Raw genomic sequence first — 20,383 nt, 5'->3', positions numbered from 1 at the left:
TCTCTTCGCAGGACGGTTTTTTGCCTTCAGGATCAACGTTAACAGTGCTTCTGTTAATGTTAACTCACTTAAACAACTAGTATGTACAACATATTAGATTTAACAGTATTTCTTGATGTATATTGTGCTGTATACTGACATTATGACTTAATTTAACAGTTGTCTGGAGTTAGAGATGCCCCCATGTGTAGGACAATGTCAGGGTAAGTCGCTATCCACTTTAAATCACTTACAGTTTATACATGTAGACTAATGGGAAGTTATTTAACAGTTTACCCACTAAATACTAAATGTGAAAGGGTTTGATAGTGATGATTCATATCTGTGACAATTCTGTTTCCAGGTCATTGTGTGTAGATATTTTAAAGCACTACAAGGTAAATCTTACTGCATAAAACAGTTTGACACTAATTTAAAACCTTTAAAAGTAACATTGATCTTCTCACATTGATCTAGAGCTGTTAATCATGCTTCATCCATTATTTTATTTTTCCAGCGTGTTCATCTGGAATGCCACGGGGCACAACAAAGGTACATATGTTTCTTCTTTATCTGCATGTTAAAAAGAATAATCAAATAAAACATGCTGAAAATAGATATTTATGACTTTAAATACCAGTGTTTGAGCATTTTTTTACCCTTTATTTGCTGGTCTATAGGTTGTACAGCTGCATGGTGATACTGGAGATGTCCGGACCCGTCAATAGTTGCTCCCTGAATAAACTTATGCAACAACTCATTGCCCAAAACAATGACATTACAAATGAAAGGCCACTTACACGCATGGGTTAGTCTGCATGTGTTTTTCTCATGAAACCTCTATTATATACAAATATCTACTGTGTAATTATATTACTGATATGCTCTTTTTGTGTGTCCAGTTGTTTGTGGTTCTCCTGGTTTGGCCGTCAGTGCTCTGTTGGCGTCCAACCTGACCTGGGTTGACAGTGACCTGCAGACCTCTGATGTGTGCACAGCTGACCGCCCTCTGCTTAAATGGTAAAAAAATAAAACATATATATACGGTAGAGAAACAAAGAATGTTTTAGATGGTATTTATAGCCAAGCCATAGTCAATTCGGGAACTCATATACAGAACTTTTTATAGATGAGTCCAGTTGAGGGGATAAGGTAAGGGTTAGTGGGCACAATTGTAACATTTTTCACTTTTTACTCAGAGATGTTTTCACATACATATTTAATATTTCCAGGCAGGCAATCTACATGTGTCTGCTGTCATAAACTACGTACAGTTTTTCAACAGAGAAAACAAATAGTAAGCATCTTAAGCGACATGGCATTACCCAATATTACAATTGAAGCAGATGTGCGTCTCAATTACTACAAAACTAACTAACAAAACTAAAAAACACCAGGCACATCAACAATATTTCAGTCTAGAAACTGTAAAATGTTTTTCTGTCAGTTATTTCTTATCTGTGGCGGTGCTTCCCACTACATGATGGTGAATATGTTTATCACAATTTCTATGTTCATCAGGTACAATTAAGTAATTTCATGGTATAATATTCCATATCATAATGGAGGATAATAATATTGATAATGTTAATACTCCTTATAAAGGAAAGTAAATACAATATTTTAATATAATATTTCGCTATTTGTTCTCTTCTAGTGAGGCGAATGAGAGCCTTGCTGTACTTCTGACTGATAGCTGCCCTCCAGAGCCGACCACAACAATGCAAAGCACAACTCAGTCTTCCAATCTGACCACCAACAACAACGTCACTACAACTGCTGAAACCTTAACACCATCGGTGACCAACACCACTGAACAAACTCACACGACAACTGAAAATACTACAACAGTTCAACAGACAAATACATCACAAGGAACAGCTCAGCCTAACATGACAACTCCGATCACAACAATTAACAGCACACAGTCATCAACAGCACAGCCTGTCCTCCAAACCAGCTCACAGAACATGACAGTGACTGTCTCTGACAGGACAACAACACAAAACACAACTGTATCTGCCAACACAACGTTGTTGACACCTACTGTAGATACAGAACTGCAAAACACAACCACAGCACCCCCAAACACAACAGAATTTACAACAATATCATCTGTCAACTCAACATTACAAATGAATTCAACTGCTCCCATTGATTCAACACTTAACACAACTACACTGTCTCCAAATCACACAACAGAGTACAATGTAACTACAGTTACATCTTCAACCAATCACACAACAGTCAACAATGTAACTACAATTACATCTTCAACCAATCACACAACAGCATACAATGTAACTACACTTCCAACTTCAACCAATCACACAACAGTGTACAATGTAACTACAATTGCACCTTCAACCAATGACAGTGTAACTACAGTATTACCTGCAACCAATCACACCACAGCATATAATGTAACTACAGTTACACCTACAGCCAATCACACAACAGGGTACAATGTAACCACTGTTACACCCGCAACCAATCACACAACATCCTATAATGGAACTACACTGCCTCTATCAAACAATCACACATCAGTCAACAATGTAACTACAGTTGCACCTGCAACCAATCACACAACAGCATACAATGTAACTACAGTAACACCATCAACCAATCACACAGAAGTCAATAATGTAACTACAGTTGCACCATCAACCAATCTCACAACAGTCAATAATGTAACTACAGTTGCACCGTCAACCAATCTCACAACAGTCAATAATGTAACTACAGTTGCACCGTCAACCAATCTCACAACAGTCACCAATGTAACTACAGTTCCACCTGCAACCAATCACACAACAGTCAATAATGTAACTACAGTTGCACCGTCAACCAATCTCACAACAGTCACTAATGTAACTACAGTTGCACCTGCAACCAATCACACAACAGTCAATAATGTAACTACAGTTGCACCTGCAACCAATCACACAACAGTCAACAATGTAACTACAGTTACACAGTCAACCAATCACACAACAGCATACAATGTAACTACAGCAACACCGTCAACCAATCACACAACAGCAGACAATGCAACTATGGTAACACTGTCAACCAATCACACAACAGCAGGCAATGTAACTATAGTTACACCTGCAACCAATCACACAACAGCAGACAATGTAACTACAGCAACACCGTCAATCAATCAAACAACAGCAGACAATATAACTACAGTTGCACCGTCAACCAATCTCACAACAGTCAATAATGTAACTACAGTTGCACCTGCAACCAATCACACAACAGTCAATAATGTAACTACAGTTACACCGTCAACCAATCACACAACAGCATACAATGTAACTACGGTAACACTCTCAACCAATCACACAACAGCAGACAATGTAACTACAGTTGCACCTGCAACCAATCACACAACAGTCAATAATGTAACTACAGTTGCACCGTCAACCAATCTCACAACAGTCACTAATGTAACTACAGTTGCACCTGCAACCAATCACACAACAGTCAATAATGTAACTACAGTTACACCGTCAACCAATCACACAACAGCATACAATGTAACTACGGTAACACTCTCAACCAATCACACAACAGCAGACAATGTAACTACAGTTACACCTGCAACCAATCACACAACAGCAGACAATGTAACTACAGCAACACCGTCAACCAATCACACAACAGCAGACAATGTAACTACAGTTGCACCTTCAACCAATCACACAACAGCGTTCAATTTAACTACAGTTACACCTGCAACCAATCACACAACAGCAGACAATATAACTACAGTTGCACCTGTAAACAATCACACAAGAGTCAACAATGTAACTACACTGCCACTGTCAAACAATCACACAACAATCAATAATATAACTATAGTTACACCTTCAACCAATCACACAACATTTAACAATTTAACAACAGTTTCACCTTCAACCAACCGCACAACAATGCAAAATGTAACAGCAGTTACAGCTTCAACCAATCACACAACAACATACAATGTAACAACAGTTACACCTTCAACCAACCACACAACAACATACAATGTAACAACAGTTACACCTTCAACCAACCACACAACAACATACAATGTAACAACAGTTACACCTTCAACCAACCACACAACAACATACAATTTAACAACAGTTACACCTTCAACCAACCACACAACAACATACAATGTAACAACAGTTACACCTTCAACCAACCACACAACAACATACAATGTAACGGTTACATCATCAGTCAATTACACAACAGAGTACAATGTAACTACAGCAAGAAACAATTACGCAACAACCACAAACAATTACACAACAGTTTTCAATGTAAATGCTACTGACAGTATTAGGAACTTACACAATAGTACGATTACAACAAGTAACGCAACTGTAGCTACATTCACAGCTTCTCCCAATGACACAACTGTAAATAATGCCACAACAGTTTCTTACAATTACACAAATAATGTAACCACCACTACTGTCTCTCAAAACAAAACAGCCACAGACAACGTAACCACTGCACCAATCAGGGAAACACAACAGAACACAACTACTCCTGGTGAAAACAGGACAACAGCTACCACTGCTAGACAAGTAAACGTAACTCTTATTGCAACAACATCCACAAAAAACACAACTGCGGACGCTTTGACGTCAGTGATAGCCAGCACCACTACACCCACAGTAGCTCCAGTGAACAATCAGACTAGAAATCACACCACAGCAAGAGTGACCAACAGCATCACAACAACCAACAAGAAAGACAACTTCACCACAGCTGCCACTGTCGTCAGTACCATCGTTGATGTCAATCAAACTGCAGGAATCAGCTTCAACCTGAGCTCCACTACCAGCAGACCAACCACCGACTCAAACCTGACAACCAAAGGACCAGGAGTCAATCTGACAACTACAGCAGCAACCACTACCCCCGAAACTACAACTTCGGCCACAACTACTACACCTATGCATGGTACACTTCCAGCCCAGATTAACACCACTACTGCAGAGGTTTCCTTGACTCCTTCAACAACAACTCTCCAAACTACTACACTCACCATGACAACCACAACAAACCCTGGTATGTTTAGCTGAGAATTCAATATATCCAGTCCCAAATAAAGCTTTTCAATATGATGGATCAAATTGACTGGAAAAGCTTTATTCCTCTTTATTTAAGCTTGTACATTTTTTAATGTGAAGGGGAAGCTATAGATTTGTTACTGATGTAGTTCCTTATTAATCTGCACTGATAAAATGCTTATATTCCATTTCGGTTGCTATCACCCGAGTATAGGAGGATTATACCACCCAAATCTTTGCTGACACCTGATTAGCTGATAACATTTGCAGCTGGTGTTTTTTTTGTGTAGCAGATTAGGAAGACTAATCGATCAAAGCCTCAGCTAGTACACTTTATTCTTTGCCATATTGATCTATTTTATAAATAAACTCACCACTAATAATAATAATAATAATAATAATAATAATAATAACTTTATTTATATAGCACCCTTTAAAAACAACATCTTACAACATGCTTTGACAGAGAGCAGTTAATCCCAAGGAGAATGATGCAATAAGGCTAAAAACAATTCTTGCATTAAAAGAAAAAATAATCAAAGACAGTGTAGTATTAATCACAAGACATTCTCAGATATCGAGGAAAGCATTTTAAAGTAAATAAGAAGTAATAAGAACAGAATCAAAAGATTAAAGGAGTAAAAAAGTAAAGAGTGGTAAGATAGAAAGCATTACATAAAAGCATGTCTATAATATTGGGTTTTATTATTTATTATTTATTCAAATGACTTAACAACTTCCTAAACTCTTTAGGTACTGGAACTCCCTCCACAACCATTAAAGCGACAACTACAAGCCAAGAGACCCAGGAGGAACAAGCAAACGAGCTGCTTAATCAAACACAGGATGCGTCTCAGCTCAACTCCTCTCAGGTGAAGCTACTGATGTACTGATATATGCAAGAGCAGAAAAAGTGTTGGCTTAAAACAACTTTTGATGTTTCAGCATAAATGAGCTTGTGTTTGGTCTAGAAATGCATGTACAAATCAAATAACTTGGCATCTTTTCATCATAATATAATGTGATGGCTGTTACAGGTGGCTCAGTTGGTGGGGAACTTAGAGAAGCTTTTAGATGGACCCACTGTCTCTCAGGCTGTGGGACAGAAGGCCGTCAATGTAATCAGCAACCTGATGGAGGGAAACTCACAGGCCCTCTCTGCATCTGCTAACAGGTATAACCCTCCCCCACATAGACACACATATTCACATATATTACATTTTTCTAAAATTGTTTTTCCTGTCTGCAGGCTGATTCAACTGGTGGATAACCTTGGTCTTAAACTGGTTGTTGCTGGCGACAGAGAGATCCTCTCTGCAGGATCTCTGGTTCTGGCAGTGAGGAATGTCGATGGCGCCAACTTTCCAATAACAAATGTCGACATTTTCAACACTGATAATGTCCAGGTAGTGCACATTTGAATAGAGCTATCTAGTCTCAATGCTTTTCATGAGACACAACTTGGACTTCATGCAAGAACCATTCAAACAAACAGATTTGTTCTTAAGTGGCATGTACGAGTGATTTAAGAGAATTTCTCTCAATCACCAATTATTTTATACTTTGAATTTTCTGTTAAGTATGTATCTTCTCTGTGGGTGGAAAAAAACACTTGACTTAAAAGTCAAGTCGGGGATGAATAAAGTAATCTGTCTTTCTATCTACATCTTGATTTTTGACTTAGATTTTATGATTTATTGGCATATTTTCTTTGCTGTAAAATTTTTCTCTTTCTGGCAAGATTTTTGTGGATCAAACTCCCACAAACAAAGGGGAGCAGGTGGTCTTGTATTGCAGTCTTAAGGCCGTAGATTATGCTGATGCTCAGATCTCACAAACATCAAGCACCCACTCAGGAATAGTTGGCATTTATTCAAGTTTTGGTAAATACTTACGAGCAAACCTTGCAGAAAAAACTAAGCAAAGTTCTTGCATGAGCCCCGATGTTTTCAAATGCAATATCTGTGACATAAAGTGACTTTAAAAAGAAGAGGAGACACAATTGAAAATACGAGGTGCTAAACATTTTCTGTTAACAATTCCTTAACAGCTCCGTGCCCGCAGTAGATCCCGGTCCAAGAGGTCAGACTCTGCTCTGGGGTCTGTGTTCTTACCCTCCTCCCTCACCAATGGTCTCAGTCCTGAGCAGCAGCAGCAGGCCAACAGGGTCCAGTTCACCTTCTACACCAAATCTGCCCTCTTCCAGGTACTTAAGCAGAATATGAAAGACTTATTGATGCATTTATTGATTTATAAGCAGCGTTTTAAGCCAGCTATGGCTCGATAGAAAAGGAAACAGCTGTGCCTTTTTTCCAGGATGCATCATTAAAAAACGAAACCAGTGTAAGTCCAGTCCTGGCTGCCAGTGTGTCCAATCTGTCAATAAGTAACCTGAATGAGAACATTCAGTTTACCATCCGAAACATCAACCCCATACATGTAAGTGCACACACAAGCAAATCATTATTTTCTATCATTATTCCATTTATTCAGAACAGAATTCATATAATTTAATGCCATACGTAACTGCTTTTCAATGTAAATGGTGGACTTTTTGAGTAAACCAAAAGAAAATTAAAGGTTTCTTGTAAATTACCTACAAATAAACTACAGTAATGGTTAAAAATCAGTGTTGGAAGATCACTCAAAGTGCCTCTGTGATGCTTTTCTGATTTCTCGCAGGGAAACTTTGTGGCCTCCTGTGCATTTTGGGACTTCAGTCAGAATGGTGAGTGCATGCATGCCAAATTGAGTTTGAAATTGGGAAATTGTTGCAGGTATTGATGTCCTTTTTTGTTGTATTTCATGTGTTCAGGTGGTGGAGGAGGCTGGAGCTTTGATGGCTGCTCTCTTGTTAATGCCACAGCAGAGAAAACAACCTGCAGCTGCAACCATCTCACATCCTTTGCAATTCTGCTGGTTTGTGCACAATTACAGCTTTTATATTGGAAATACAGCTAGAATTAGTGTTTAGTGTAGTTTAGTGGCAACAGGTGCTGACTTGTTGAAGAACAGTCTTTTTACATGGTAAACCTGAGAAATTATGAAGCTTACTGCTGTTGCACAATGTGTATTCACCATATGTGTGTGTGTGTATCTTGTTCTTGATACAGGATTTGTCCAGAGAGGGAATAATTGACCGTCAGCACGCTCAAATTCTTACTTTCATCACCTACATCGGCTGTGGAATCTCTGCAATCTTCCTCGCTGTCACCTTACTCACATATCTTGCATTCCCGTAAGAACCTATGTTGCAAAGAATACTTATATCTGAGCTTCAATTATTTGGTTTAAAGCAAATAAAAAGTATAAACCCAGTATTTTTTCCTACTAGTATCCTAACAAAGTTTTTCTCTGCAGAAAACTGCTGCGGGATATTCCTGCCAAGATTCTGGTGCAGCTCTGTCTGTCCCTCCTCCTCCTCAACCTGGTCTTCTTGCTGGACGGCTGGCTGGCGCTCTACCCAGCTGTCGGGCTCTGCATCAGCACCGCCTTCTTCCTGCACTACTTCCTGCTGACATCATTCACCTGGGCGGGGCTTGAAGCGCTGCACATGTACCTGAGCATCGTGCAGGTGTTCACCCCCTACCTCAGCAGATACATGCTCAAGTTCTCTCTGTTAGGCTGGGGTGGGTCAACTACATTTTAAACACCCATATCTGAAAAAAATAAATGTTTAAATAAATGAAGTTTATTGGCTATGCTGAGAAGTTTCTGCTGATTAACTTCGAGGTCTTTGCAGGTATCCCTCTTCTCGTGGTGATCGTTGTCATAGCTGTGGACAAAGATAACTATGGTTTGGTCACATATGGACGATACTCTGATGGCTCTTCAGATGACTTGTAAGTCTTAGCTTAACAGATTTGTGTTTTTTTCTGTTGTTGTTTGTTAATCAGAATTGATTTTAAGATTTTACTGCTTGTTTTTAGAGCCCTCAATGATCAGGCTCCTGCTTACATTAGTGACTTATTTATTATTATTTTTCGGTCATTTTGTGTATTTTTTTAAGTAATTTAGTTTTTCTCTGTCATTTTGTGTCTTTTTCTTATCATTTAGTGTCTTTTTTTTTTAGTAATTTTGTGTCTTTTTTTGATCATTTTGATACTGCCTCCAGCGGCCCCCAGGTAATTTGAGTGTGAGACCCCTGGTCTAAATGTATCTGTCTTTTTCTGTCTCTGTGTAGCTGTTGGCTTCGTAATGACATCGCCTTCTACGTGGGCGTGGTGGCCTACTTCCTCCTGATCTTTTCTCTGTGCCTGCTGGTCTTCATCGTGGTCATGGTCCAGCTGTCCCGGATCAAGAAGCAGAACCCCCAGAACCAGCCCCCCAACAGGGGCGTGATGACAGATTTGCGCAGCATCGCCGGCCTCATCATCCTGCTCGGCCTCACCTGGGGCTTCGCCCTGTTCGCCTGGGGACCCCTCTACTTACCCTTTGTTTACCTTTTCTCTATATTCAACTCCCTGCAAGGTGAGACTTGTAGTTCAGCTCACTTCAGTCACTTTATATTAGCCAAACCATAATATATAAGCTATTTATTCCATGATTTAATTTGTCCTGTGCAGGTTTCCTTGTCTTTATTTTCCACTGTGCTGTGAAGGAGAATGTCCGCAGGCAGTGGAGAACTTATCTTTGCTGCGGGAAACTGCGACTGGCTGAAAACTCAGGTGGGCTCTTAGATATTTATATACTTATATATTCTTCATACCTCTGGTGATTTGATTGGATGGATGAGGCAGTGGAGACAAAATAATGCATGCTGATTTGCCAAATGTGCATCCAAAATCAGATTCCTTCTCAAAACAAATCTGAACATGCAGATATTGTCCACATATTTTTAGATTATGTGTGACTTCAACTTTCTGAAGATATTATAAATATCTCTGATGTCAACTGTTGATCAATGAGTAGAATTTATCAGAAAAAAAGGCATTCCTTTCACGTCTAGAACTTCATGATGATTTTAGTTTTCTTCAGTATAAAACTATTCCAGTGATGAATATTTCTATATCTATGGGCACTTTCAAACAAGAACTGCTAATAGCAAATTTGTCCTACTGTTAATGGGCCCAATTTGCCAAGGTTGCCATGGTGAAATAATACAGGCTAAAATAAGAGGGCTAAAATTATAGCACATAGCTTAATGGTGCATTCAAATGCTCCTTGGATGATCCCATTTTCTGAGTTGAGAAGTTATTTTTCTGACGTCAGTGTGTTCATGAGCTTTAAGTCAAAATGTGGAAACAACACAGACACTAAAAGAAAAGATATGTTGTATTTTTTCCCTCGAGCATTCTAAGCAACACATTGACAGCTATTAATCACTAGATATTCTTTTACACGTCAGGGTTAATGCTCATAAATAACTTTTCTCACTCATCTAGGTCACTCTAAGTGTGCAGCAATAAATGGTTACAATGTAATACCAGATATCAAAGTACATGTGAGCAAAAATGTATATGAAAATGACGTGAATTAACAAAAAGTTTCTTACCATTGACCCAACATTCACTAAAATTTGACGTTCCGAGTTGTAGATCCATGTCATGAGGGGGCGTTTACGTGCTTTTCCGAGTTGGGAACAAAAATTTCTGATTATTCTAACACCACATGAATTCAGTGTAACTCTCAGAATCTCTGATCCTAAAACCACAGCAACATCCCTATTATGGGAAATGTAGTTCAACAACTTATTGGACGATTGTCCAACAAATGGAAGGAAGACACAGTGTAAAAATCCATCCCTAATAAGTTTATGAAAACATGTCTTGAAATGAACAAACTGACACGAGCTTGTTTCGTGCACGCCTTTTTTCCTGCAGAATGGAGTCGGACGGCCACACAGAACAACAGGACGTCAGTTGCCACAGCGACCACCTCAGCTCCCTACATCACCTCCCCGAGGTCCTCCGTCGCCAGCGACGGCGCCAACAGTAACGGTATGTTCACAAGTCTCAGCTGCATTTTTACCCGGACTGTAGATATACTCAGGATAGCTGTTTATATATTTATTTTACTTGCGTTGTAAATACATTGGGAATAGTTGTTTGTATACTGGTTGTAACTCAAATTTGGAATATTTATATATATATATATATATATATATATATATATATATATATATTCTCAGACTTTTAATATATATTCTCAGGTTTTGAATCCATATATATATATATATATGTGTGTGTGTGTGTGTGTGTGTGTGTGTGTGTAAAATAATAATATGTATATACTGCCCTACAAAGCAAAAAGGCAGTAACTAGGCAGAGTGCAGAACTGAGAAAAATGACTTTAAAGTTATCCTGTAATCCAGCCGTTTAGTTACTGTACAAACGACTACCATTTTTCTCCAAAACGACACACATTTGAGATAAGATGTTTTGTCACATAACAAAGGATGCTTTGAAAGTCATGAAAATGATAATAACTCATTTTTGACCAAAAATGCAGTTACTGCCTTTTTGCTTTGTAGGGCAGTATAGACAAAGACATATTTAATTATTATTAATCCCAGAAAGGGAATTTATTGTGTTACAGCAGCATAACATACATAAACATAAAAAAAGACATAAATGGAATTAAAATATAAAATGAAATTGAATAAAAGTACAATAAAAAACTCAATAGTTATGTGCAATATATACATATCAATGGTTATAGAAAGTCAGTGCAATACATTTTTTTAAATTTGTGCAAATGTATCGAGACATAATTATATGTAGTGCGGTCAACTGTCCATAATGGGGAGCAGATTTAAACAGCCAATAAACAGAAAAAAACAACAACCAAATATATATAGTTGTAAGAATTTTCTGCAATAATTTGTCATAAAATGTGATCTGATCTGATTCATCACTATGAATGTTTAACGGATGTTTTCAATGAAAAACGTGAAATAGTATAATTGTCTGTGTAGCATTAGGTTAAGCACATTGTGTTTGTCTATACTTGGGACTTATATGCAGATCAGATCACGTAAAAGTATTGCACTGACTTTTTTATAATCATTAATATGTATATATTGCACATACGTATTGAGTTTTTTTATTTAATTTTATTCAATTTAATGTTATATTTTAATTCCATTCATGTATTTTGTATACATGTATATATACGTGTATATATATATATATTTTATATCCTTTTTGGACGCCTTTTATTCTTTGTTTGTTTCTTTGTATACTTTGTTTGGTTTATTATGCTATTTTTACATTTATAATTATAATTATACAACATTCATATGTTGTAAAATTGTATACTAAACAAGAACAGAATAGAATATTGTTATAATATATGATGTGTTGGTCCCTTTCAGACTCTGTGTTTGCGGACAGCGGAATATCTGACACCAGCGACACGGCCCTCAACAGACGAAACCCATCACTGTGAGGCGTGGCGGCCTGACAACTGTGTCAAAGCATCCGTTTGTGATTATTATAATTATGTACTCTGAGAGAGCCGAGAGATTAGTCATCTCTTGCAGCTCGGCTAAACAAAAGACAAACACTAATCACAGGAGTGGACGCTCACAGAAATCAGTGTTACAGGTGTGATGAAGGACAAGAGAAGTGAGACTGAAGTAGCTTTAGTGAGATTATATTTTATTGCTTGAATGCAACAAGTGTAACTTGATGCCTTTTCTACATTAACAGTTGAATATATGAACACAGAAGTAATGTTGTAAGCAGTGGGAGGTGTAAAGTTGGCGTGTTTCTGACTGAAAAACTGAATTATTTCACTGTTACAGCTGTGACTCGGTGTTTGTGCACACTGTATAGCTTGTTTCAAAGCTCTTAGAGTTATTACTGTAAAGGATTACTGTTACTTTTAGTCCGCGAGAAAGATTTTGGCGTGTTTATGAACGAAACTGCATTTTATTAGCAGCCTAGAACTAACACTGTCAACACTGTGTGGATGATTTGGAGGCTATTTTTTTTATGTTTTTTTTGTTGTTGTTGTTTTTTAAACAAACTTAAATGGAAAAAAATGAAGAGATTTCCAGTGGGTTTACAAAGCTTGACTAACCTCTATTTTTATACAAGAGTCCAGATTCCCAAGGCACTCTGAGAAGGGATCAAGGTGGATTGAAGGAAAAGTTGCACACACCATAAGTTAACTGCTCGATTTTAATTGGATGATATAATTGTACTGCACCTTTAAAATGACGATTTCAATAAACACTACTGCTCAAAAGTTTGGGGTCACTTATAAATGTCCTTTTTTTTTTTAAGAAAAGCTCAATTTAAAATAAATAAATAATAACAGGCATACAGTGTAGATATTGTTAATGTGGTAAATGACTATTAAAGCTGGAAACGGCTGATTTTCTTATGGAATATCTGATTTGAGAAGCAATAAAATGATTATTTTTCAGGCTAGTTGAGTATCTAGAGGTAGCTAGAGATTTGTACAGGTTAAATTATAATTTCTACCCTTGTCAATGTCTTTACTATATTTTCGATTCATTTTGTAACTCATTTCATGAAAACAACAAAAAAAAAAAAATTTGTTTCCATGGAAAACAACACAGACATTTTCTGGGTGACCTCAAACTTAATGTATATATTACCTGTGTAAGGAGAAAATGGAGCAGATCATTTTTGCTTCCTTTACGTACCAAAATATATATGTCCAAACATTATTTGTAACAACAAACATGGCGGCGATGGAGGAGTTTGTAATAATTTACCTCTTAAGGCAAAAGGAAAGGCAACACTGAAAATGCAGATTATCTGTAAGACCTTTAAATACATCACAACATGTGGAACAAGGATTTTTTTTTTCTCAAAAAAATGTCCTCAAAAAGTTTCAGAGTTTTTAATTTCTTCCTCAAGTACTATGGTTGCGTCTCACTTGGATCCATTTGTTAGAAAGCCGCCACAATTTTCAGTTATACTGCTGTTTTATCTATTCGTAAGCTTTCAGAGAACGTGCACAAATACGGACAGACGGCCCCATCCGTATTTAACGTTAAACACTTTTCAACCCCCACATGTCTTGTTTGGTCAATCAAGAACCCAAAAATATTGGGGTTTTTTATGGATTTAACAATAATAATACATTTAATAATAACACATTTATTTATAGGCACCTTCACTCAAAGTCACCACCGTTCAGTGTCAGAGTCAAGTTTAAAAAAAATAAATAACTAATAACAATATAATAAAATAATAATAATTTAACAGACTGGGGATGTAGTAAGTGATTGTTAGGTACAATATGCCAGTTTAAACATAGAAATGTAAGAAATCTTCGTAATGACATTTTTTTTGCCACTTTGCATTAAAAATGTACAGTTATTTGACTGTAAAAGTAGTTGGCGATTATTTATCTGTGAATAGACTAATTGATTAGTTGACTAATAGGCACAGCTCTACAGTTTGTGTTTCTGGCACCAACAAACATGTTTTGTCAGTTTAAAACTCCAAAATATTCAGTTTTATATGATATAAAACATAGAAATATCGTAAATCTCCATAATTGAAAGGCTGCAAACAGTATTTTCTGACATTTTTGTGTGAACAAATAACAATAAATCAACTGTAAGAGTAATTGACGATTCTTCTAGACAAATTAATTAGATGACTAATCAGCACAGCTCCACATAAATATGGTCATTTTAAGGGGGGAAGTATAACTTTAATGCAACAACATAGAATTAATTTAATTAATATTTGAGGGTGTGTTCCTCCTTGAATGTGACTTATTGCTCTTTTTTGCTACAGTACAGTGTTGATGTTAGACTGTTCATATATTAGAGATTTTTTTATTAAATGTAAAACACATGAAGTATGGTCATTCAGTGTAGCGGAGCGTGATTAAGAGTGAGGACACTCTGCTGAATGTCCTTGTGCAAGAACATGTGCATGCCATGAAAGAGGAGATAATAAAACTTCTGCTCATTACCTGTCCGGTTTGTCTTTTTTGACCCCGAGAGTTTTACATCTACATGACATCTCTACATCTTTAATCAAACCTGTTCAACAGAAACCCACCAATTATGTTCCCCGCAGACTCCCCTCTCATCAGCGCTCCATGTAACCTTCAGCAGAGCCTCCCGCCCACCCAGCGCCGCTTCAATCACAGCCTGTGAAGGCTGGCCCCCAGGGGCCGACGCCAGTTAGCTATTAAAAGTTTTACACGAGTTCAAATCTCGGAACAGCGTGACCTCTAATGCGCGCCGAATAAAAGAGCACGCTGCGTGAATAATGGAGGCAGAGAGGTCACAATAATGCAACTATTTGACTTCTTCTTGAAATAATAATCAGTGTGACTTTAACCATTAACCCTAATGTCCTGCGCCCCTTAACAGCTCAAAAATATACTGAACATTGTTTTACCAGCTTCATACTTCAGAACTTTTCCTGTTTTATTAAGTATTGCTTATAATGATGATGACATGTTCATAAAGTTGTGTTCACTTTAGTTAGGCCTCTCAGACACCAGCAAAGTTTTTGTCAAACTAACATGTTTAACTTATCCGAAACATAAATACCAGATATGTCACGTTGTAGGAAAACATAATGTAAACAAATAGATATAATATCATATCCTGATGAAACTTGTGATTTAAATGTTTGACTGCCACTACATGTTGATGAGGTCAATTAATGAGGTCAAAAGAGAAGAAAAAATATTTTAACTTTCACAATTTGATTTAGCAGTCACTATCCCATTATTATTATTATTATTATTATTATTATTATTATTATTATTATTATTATGATTATTATTATGATTATTATTATGATTATTATATTTATTTAATATATGTTTATTTTTTATTGAATTTTCAAGTTGTTTATATTATTAATTTATTATTTGTGTATGTATTTGTATTATTTAAAATGTTTTTTAAGTTTTATTTTCAAATATCTTTATTGCATTTTTATATTATAACTATTTTTATTATAATTATAATTATTATTATTATTTTAATGTAATTATTATTTATGTATTCCTTTCTTCTTGTTCTTCTTCTCATCATTATTATTATTATTATTATTATTATTATTATTATTATTATTTATTTTTTATGCCAGAGGTTGAAATAACAATTCACAGTTTTTCTTGTGATTGTAACAAAGTATTTTTCTGTGTGGGCCTACATTTTCTTCTTTTATTTATTTATTCTGTTATTTGTGTTACAGAGTAAAAAACAAAACAAAAGTCTCATGCAAAAAATCCTGATAAACACTGTGAGAAAGGAGCAAAAGAAAGGAGATAAATCATCCGCATCCACACGAATTGATGAGTGCTTTAAAGCCCCGCCCCCCCGTGACACAAATCTAACACACCCACAGGTCATGTGACCCACCCATGTGTGCGCTGGGCGTGGATAATATGCTAAACTAGAAAATTTCCTCTGGGGAAATTGTGAAAGGGCCACGGGGGCTACTGCCGGTGTGTGTACACTATGATGAGATTCTTCAGAGATTTCAAACTATGCCCTTTAACCTCAAAATGTGTATGTGTGTGTGTGTGTGTGTGTGTGTGTGTGTGTGTGTGTAATTAAAATCACATAAAGTTACTGTGTGTGTGTGTGTGTGTGTGTGTGTGCGTGCATGTGTTTGAAGCACGTGTATGCATGTGTGAGGAGTGTGCGTGTTTCGCGCATGTGTGTGTGTGTATCTGTAACTGTAATCACATCAAAGATCAAAGGCAATCAGATCAAAGCAATCAACAGAATTAACTGACACCACCTGTTAATGAAAGAGTGACAGCAGCCAGAGGTGGACTGGAATTTCTGGCCTCAGACAGAAAGCATTTTTGGCAAAACCATAATACCTATCATTGATCCGACTTCATTTTGAGCGTCCTGAGTTCTTCCTGAACGTCTACATATGATTTTTTTTTAAGAAAAATAAAAAAATAGCTTTGTTAGAGCGATCTAAAAAAACTGTTCCATCTTCCTTTTTTCCAATATCTTCCTGCGTTTTTAATATGGGACCCAATGAGGCTGTTGGTGGTGTTGGTGCCGCATCTGTGCGTCGTACGCCCAAACTATAACTCTGACAGCTTTACCAGAGGATTGTGAGTGAGAAGACAAATTTTCCTATATTTCTATGTATAAATTATTTCTGTAGAGTGGAATTTGCGGCCTGGAGCGCAGTTTTAAAATGTATTTTTTGACAGTTTTACCTCTCCCTCTACACTCTGAGCAATGACATCACACACTCTGACACGAACATTCCGTGCAATACACACCCATTATAATCTCAGAATTTCTCCAAAAATGATCATGGTCATTGAACAGGGATTGATAAAAAACTATATGACCTATCGAAACATGGATTAATACACCGATACACAAGACCTGTGTCTACTGTTTAAAGTTTAAATGGAGTCTCTAGGTGAAATTATGCCGGAGAAGTAGATGTTTAAATATCTCCAATGATTGTTCTTTTTCGCTCATTTTTTAGTATAACAGTAGTGCTCGGTGCGATTGCCCCGAGGCCCTAATGAAGCTAACATGCACACGGTTCAGGACTTTCTGCTGCTTGTGAAAACTTTTAATGGGTGAAGTGGGACCAGAGAGACTGAGTGGACTGGTTGTATTTTTTAACCGAGCAGAGAAGTTGAACCTGGAGCCGCCTGAAGAGGATGGGTCTCAAACTCGCGGCCCGCGGGCCAATTGCGGTCCTGGTGACGATATTTTGTGGCCCTCACCTTGAATTTTGTGTATTTTTGGGTCATTTTGTGTCTTTTTTTGGTCATTTTGTGTCTTTTTTTAAAAGTAATTTTGTGTCTTTTTTTGGTCATTTTGACACTGCCTCCAGCGGCCCCCAGGTAATTTGAGTTTGAGACTCCTGGTGTACAGTGTCTACTTTCTGCTCTGCTGAAGTTTTTCTGTGATTCTGTAAGAAGTGTTTTTTTTAATCAATGTGGCTCAGTATTGCTTGTTGCACCCGCTGTGGCGTCAGCAGCTCTTTTGTAATTATAATTTAATTGCCTCTCTGTTTTAACTGCCTTGAGTTTCTGGCTAGTTCTTGTAAAGCTACAGAGAGGAAGGTGGCTGTAAATTTCCTTCTTTTGAAAGGAATTTATTGTTGATGTGTATTAAAAGGCAAGCCTATTTAGTATGATGTGACATGTTAATGCACTGGCCTATATTTTGAATATTTCTTTCTGTCTTTGTTTACTTGCAGTACATTTAAACTGACACTTTATTCTTATTTAAGTGCATTTTTACCTGTAAAAATGACTAAAATGTATTTAAAAGTACTATCACTTCGGTAAAATATTCTACCTTTTCCATCTTTTATATATATTTTAAATTCATTACTGGTCAATTTAGGCATTTTTATTTTAATGTTTATACTCTTTATAAAATCATACATGTTTATGCATTCTAACCATCAACCACTAACAATATTTTCTATACCCCTTTATTAGCTTTATTTTAAGGGTGTCACAATTTCAGTTCTGAATCAAAAATCAAAATTAGCATTAGGTTTAAATCAAGAGCAGGTTTGCAGATTTGCACATATACATATATAAATATAAAAAAATATGGCTTTTATATTACACTTGGTACATAAACTATGTTCTTTAGAAAATAATTTGAAAAATGTATATAAATTTAGTTAAAAAACAAGCACCTGTTGATCTTTATGAATCAAGACAAAATGACACAGTACAACACCGTGCTTTTAATCAAAAACTGAGCCGAATTATAACCTTAAAATAGAAAGTGCAATCAAATCATGGCATTTGGAGAATCCTGACACTCTAAATATATGATATTTTATGTTGTTTGTAGATATGATTGCTACCAGGTCTTGAAAAAGATATTTTAATCTCAGCTTTTACCAGGTTAAACAAAGGAAAATAAAAAATGTCTTTCATCAAAACCACAATTTTTAAATGTGTCAGCATTAAAGTCATCTAATACAACTTATCTTGTATGAATAATGACAGTATTAACAGATAATTGGTACTCTGCAAGCTCACACATCGTCCAGCAGATGTCAGTGTAAGACTACCTTTAACCTTTAATCCCAATACTGTTATTCATATTCATACAGATCAGATTTCTTTTTAACATGAAAAACTTCTCACCTATATTCCTGTTTCACTAAATTTGTGATTACTGGAGCCTCATGTGAAACAATACTCTCGCTGGAATTAAAAAAAATGCAATTGTTGCAAACAGGAAACTACCCAAAACATCTGATAATCCTAATTTCCTTATGGAATATTAATCTCTGCACATGAGAGATGACAAATCCTGTCAGACTCACAGCTTCGTCTGGTTCACTCGACTACATTTCTAGCAGATTTTACTAACTAATCACACTTGAGTCAAAGGGGGGAAGCTTTTTTTCCCCTCTCTTGTCTGCAGTTTTAATTAGATTTGAAGGTTAACTTTTAGTGCAGCTGTGCGAGCGCGCTGCTTTTATCACCTCCTGGCGGCGCCGGATGTGTGAGAGACAAGACCGACACAGATGCATCAGAATTGATTAAGGTTTCATTTCTAATTGGGACGCTTTGCAGCTCATCTCGAGGCCGTGGGAAAACATACATAAATAACCTCTAAAGTTCATTAACAAAGGATTGACCCCCTCACTGTGCTGTGACATAGAAATTTGTGCTCTATCCTCTTATCATCGCACGCCATCAATATTTAATCCAGGTCAAAGGAAAGGTCTGTCTCTCCCCGGGGGTTGTTCCTGCAGTTTAACATCTGACCAGCATTTTCCATGCAAGTCACAGCAGCAGTCTTTCACTCTGTTTGAAGAAAAGTGTGTTAAACCCGTCCAGACTTTACACATTTGAAGGGTCTGATATGTTGTTTTTTTTAAAGATGTAGTTTTAAAGACTCAACCTGCTCGTATACAGTTGAAGTGTGTTGATCATCAGCAGCTGTTTGTTGTCGAGCTGTGGCTCCTTCAATCACTGCCCCTCACTCTGATTTCCCAGCTGGTGTGAAGATTCACTCCTCACAAAACTTCACATTACAGCCTCAGCTGTTTATGTGACGCCTGTAAATATCCCCAATGCAAAGGTGCAATCTGAGCCCCGGTGATACAGAAGGGAATAAAGACATTTTTGCATTCACTTAACCTAAAATAAACATTTCAGACACATTTTAAAGTATGTAAAAACACTCAGAAAATCACTCAAACATCTGTTTCTATTGAATTTGTTTTTAAAATTTCTGGATTAGGGCAAAAGTAAAGTAATTGATGATCGATTAATGGTTAAAAGAATTTGCTCGATGAGGTGGAATTTTTAATCGATCTGTGTATATTTCAATTTGAATTTTTATCTCTGACTGCGTATCAGTATTCACTGAACTGAAACACGACCGAGCGTTC

The 20,383-nt window shown here is 36.8% G+C and overlaps 1 protein-coding gene across 1 annotated transcript; it reads left to right on the top strand.

Annotated features, from left to right (window-relative positions):
- The first annotated feature begins 311 nt into the window (after window positions 1–311).
- adgrg2a (adhesion G protein-coupled receptor G2a) lies at window positions 312–13,220 on the top strand. The gene is made up of 20 exons (XM_059327426.1): window positions 312–377; window positions 497–531; window positions 660–787; window positions 882–999; window positions 1,637–2,355; window positions 3,898–5,061; window positions 5,817–5,935; window positions 6,101–6,237; window positions 6,313–6,469; window positions 7,114–7,269; window positions 7,380–7,502; window positions 7,746–7,791; window positions 7,879–7,982; window positions 8,177–8,301; window positions 8,424–8,692; window positions 8,806–8,905; window positions 9,247–9,533; window positions 9,629–9,730; window positions 10,886–11,002; window positions 12,379–13,220. Exons 1-20 carry the CDS (start codon window positions 312–314, stop codon window positions 12,450–12,452), a joined length of 4,146 nt encoding a protein of 1,381 aa, XP_059183409.1. The 3' UTR covers window positions 12,453–13,220.
- Window positions 13,221–20,383: the final 7,163 nt, after the last annotated feature.

The sequence above is a fragment of the Centropristis striata genome, chromosome 23, assembly GCF_030273125.1.
Source record: "Centropristis striata isolate RG_2023a ecotype Rhode Island chromosome 23, C.striata_1.0, whole genome shotgun sequence".
Lineage (NCBI taxonomy): Eukaryota > Metazoa > Chordata > Actinopteri > Perciformes > Serranidae > Centropristis > Centropristis striata.
Note: the sequence above shows the minus strand (reverse complement) of the source record. Positions and strands in the feature narration are given on the sequence as shown.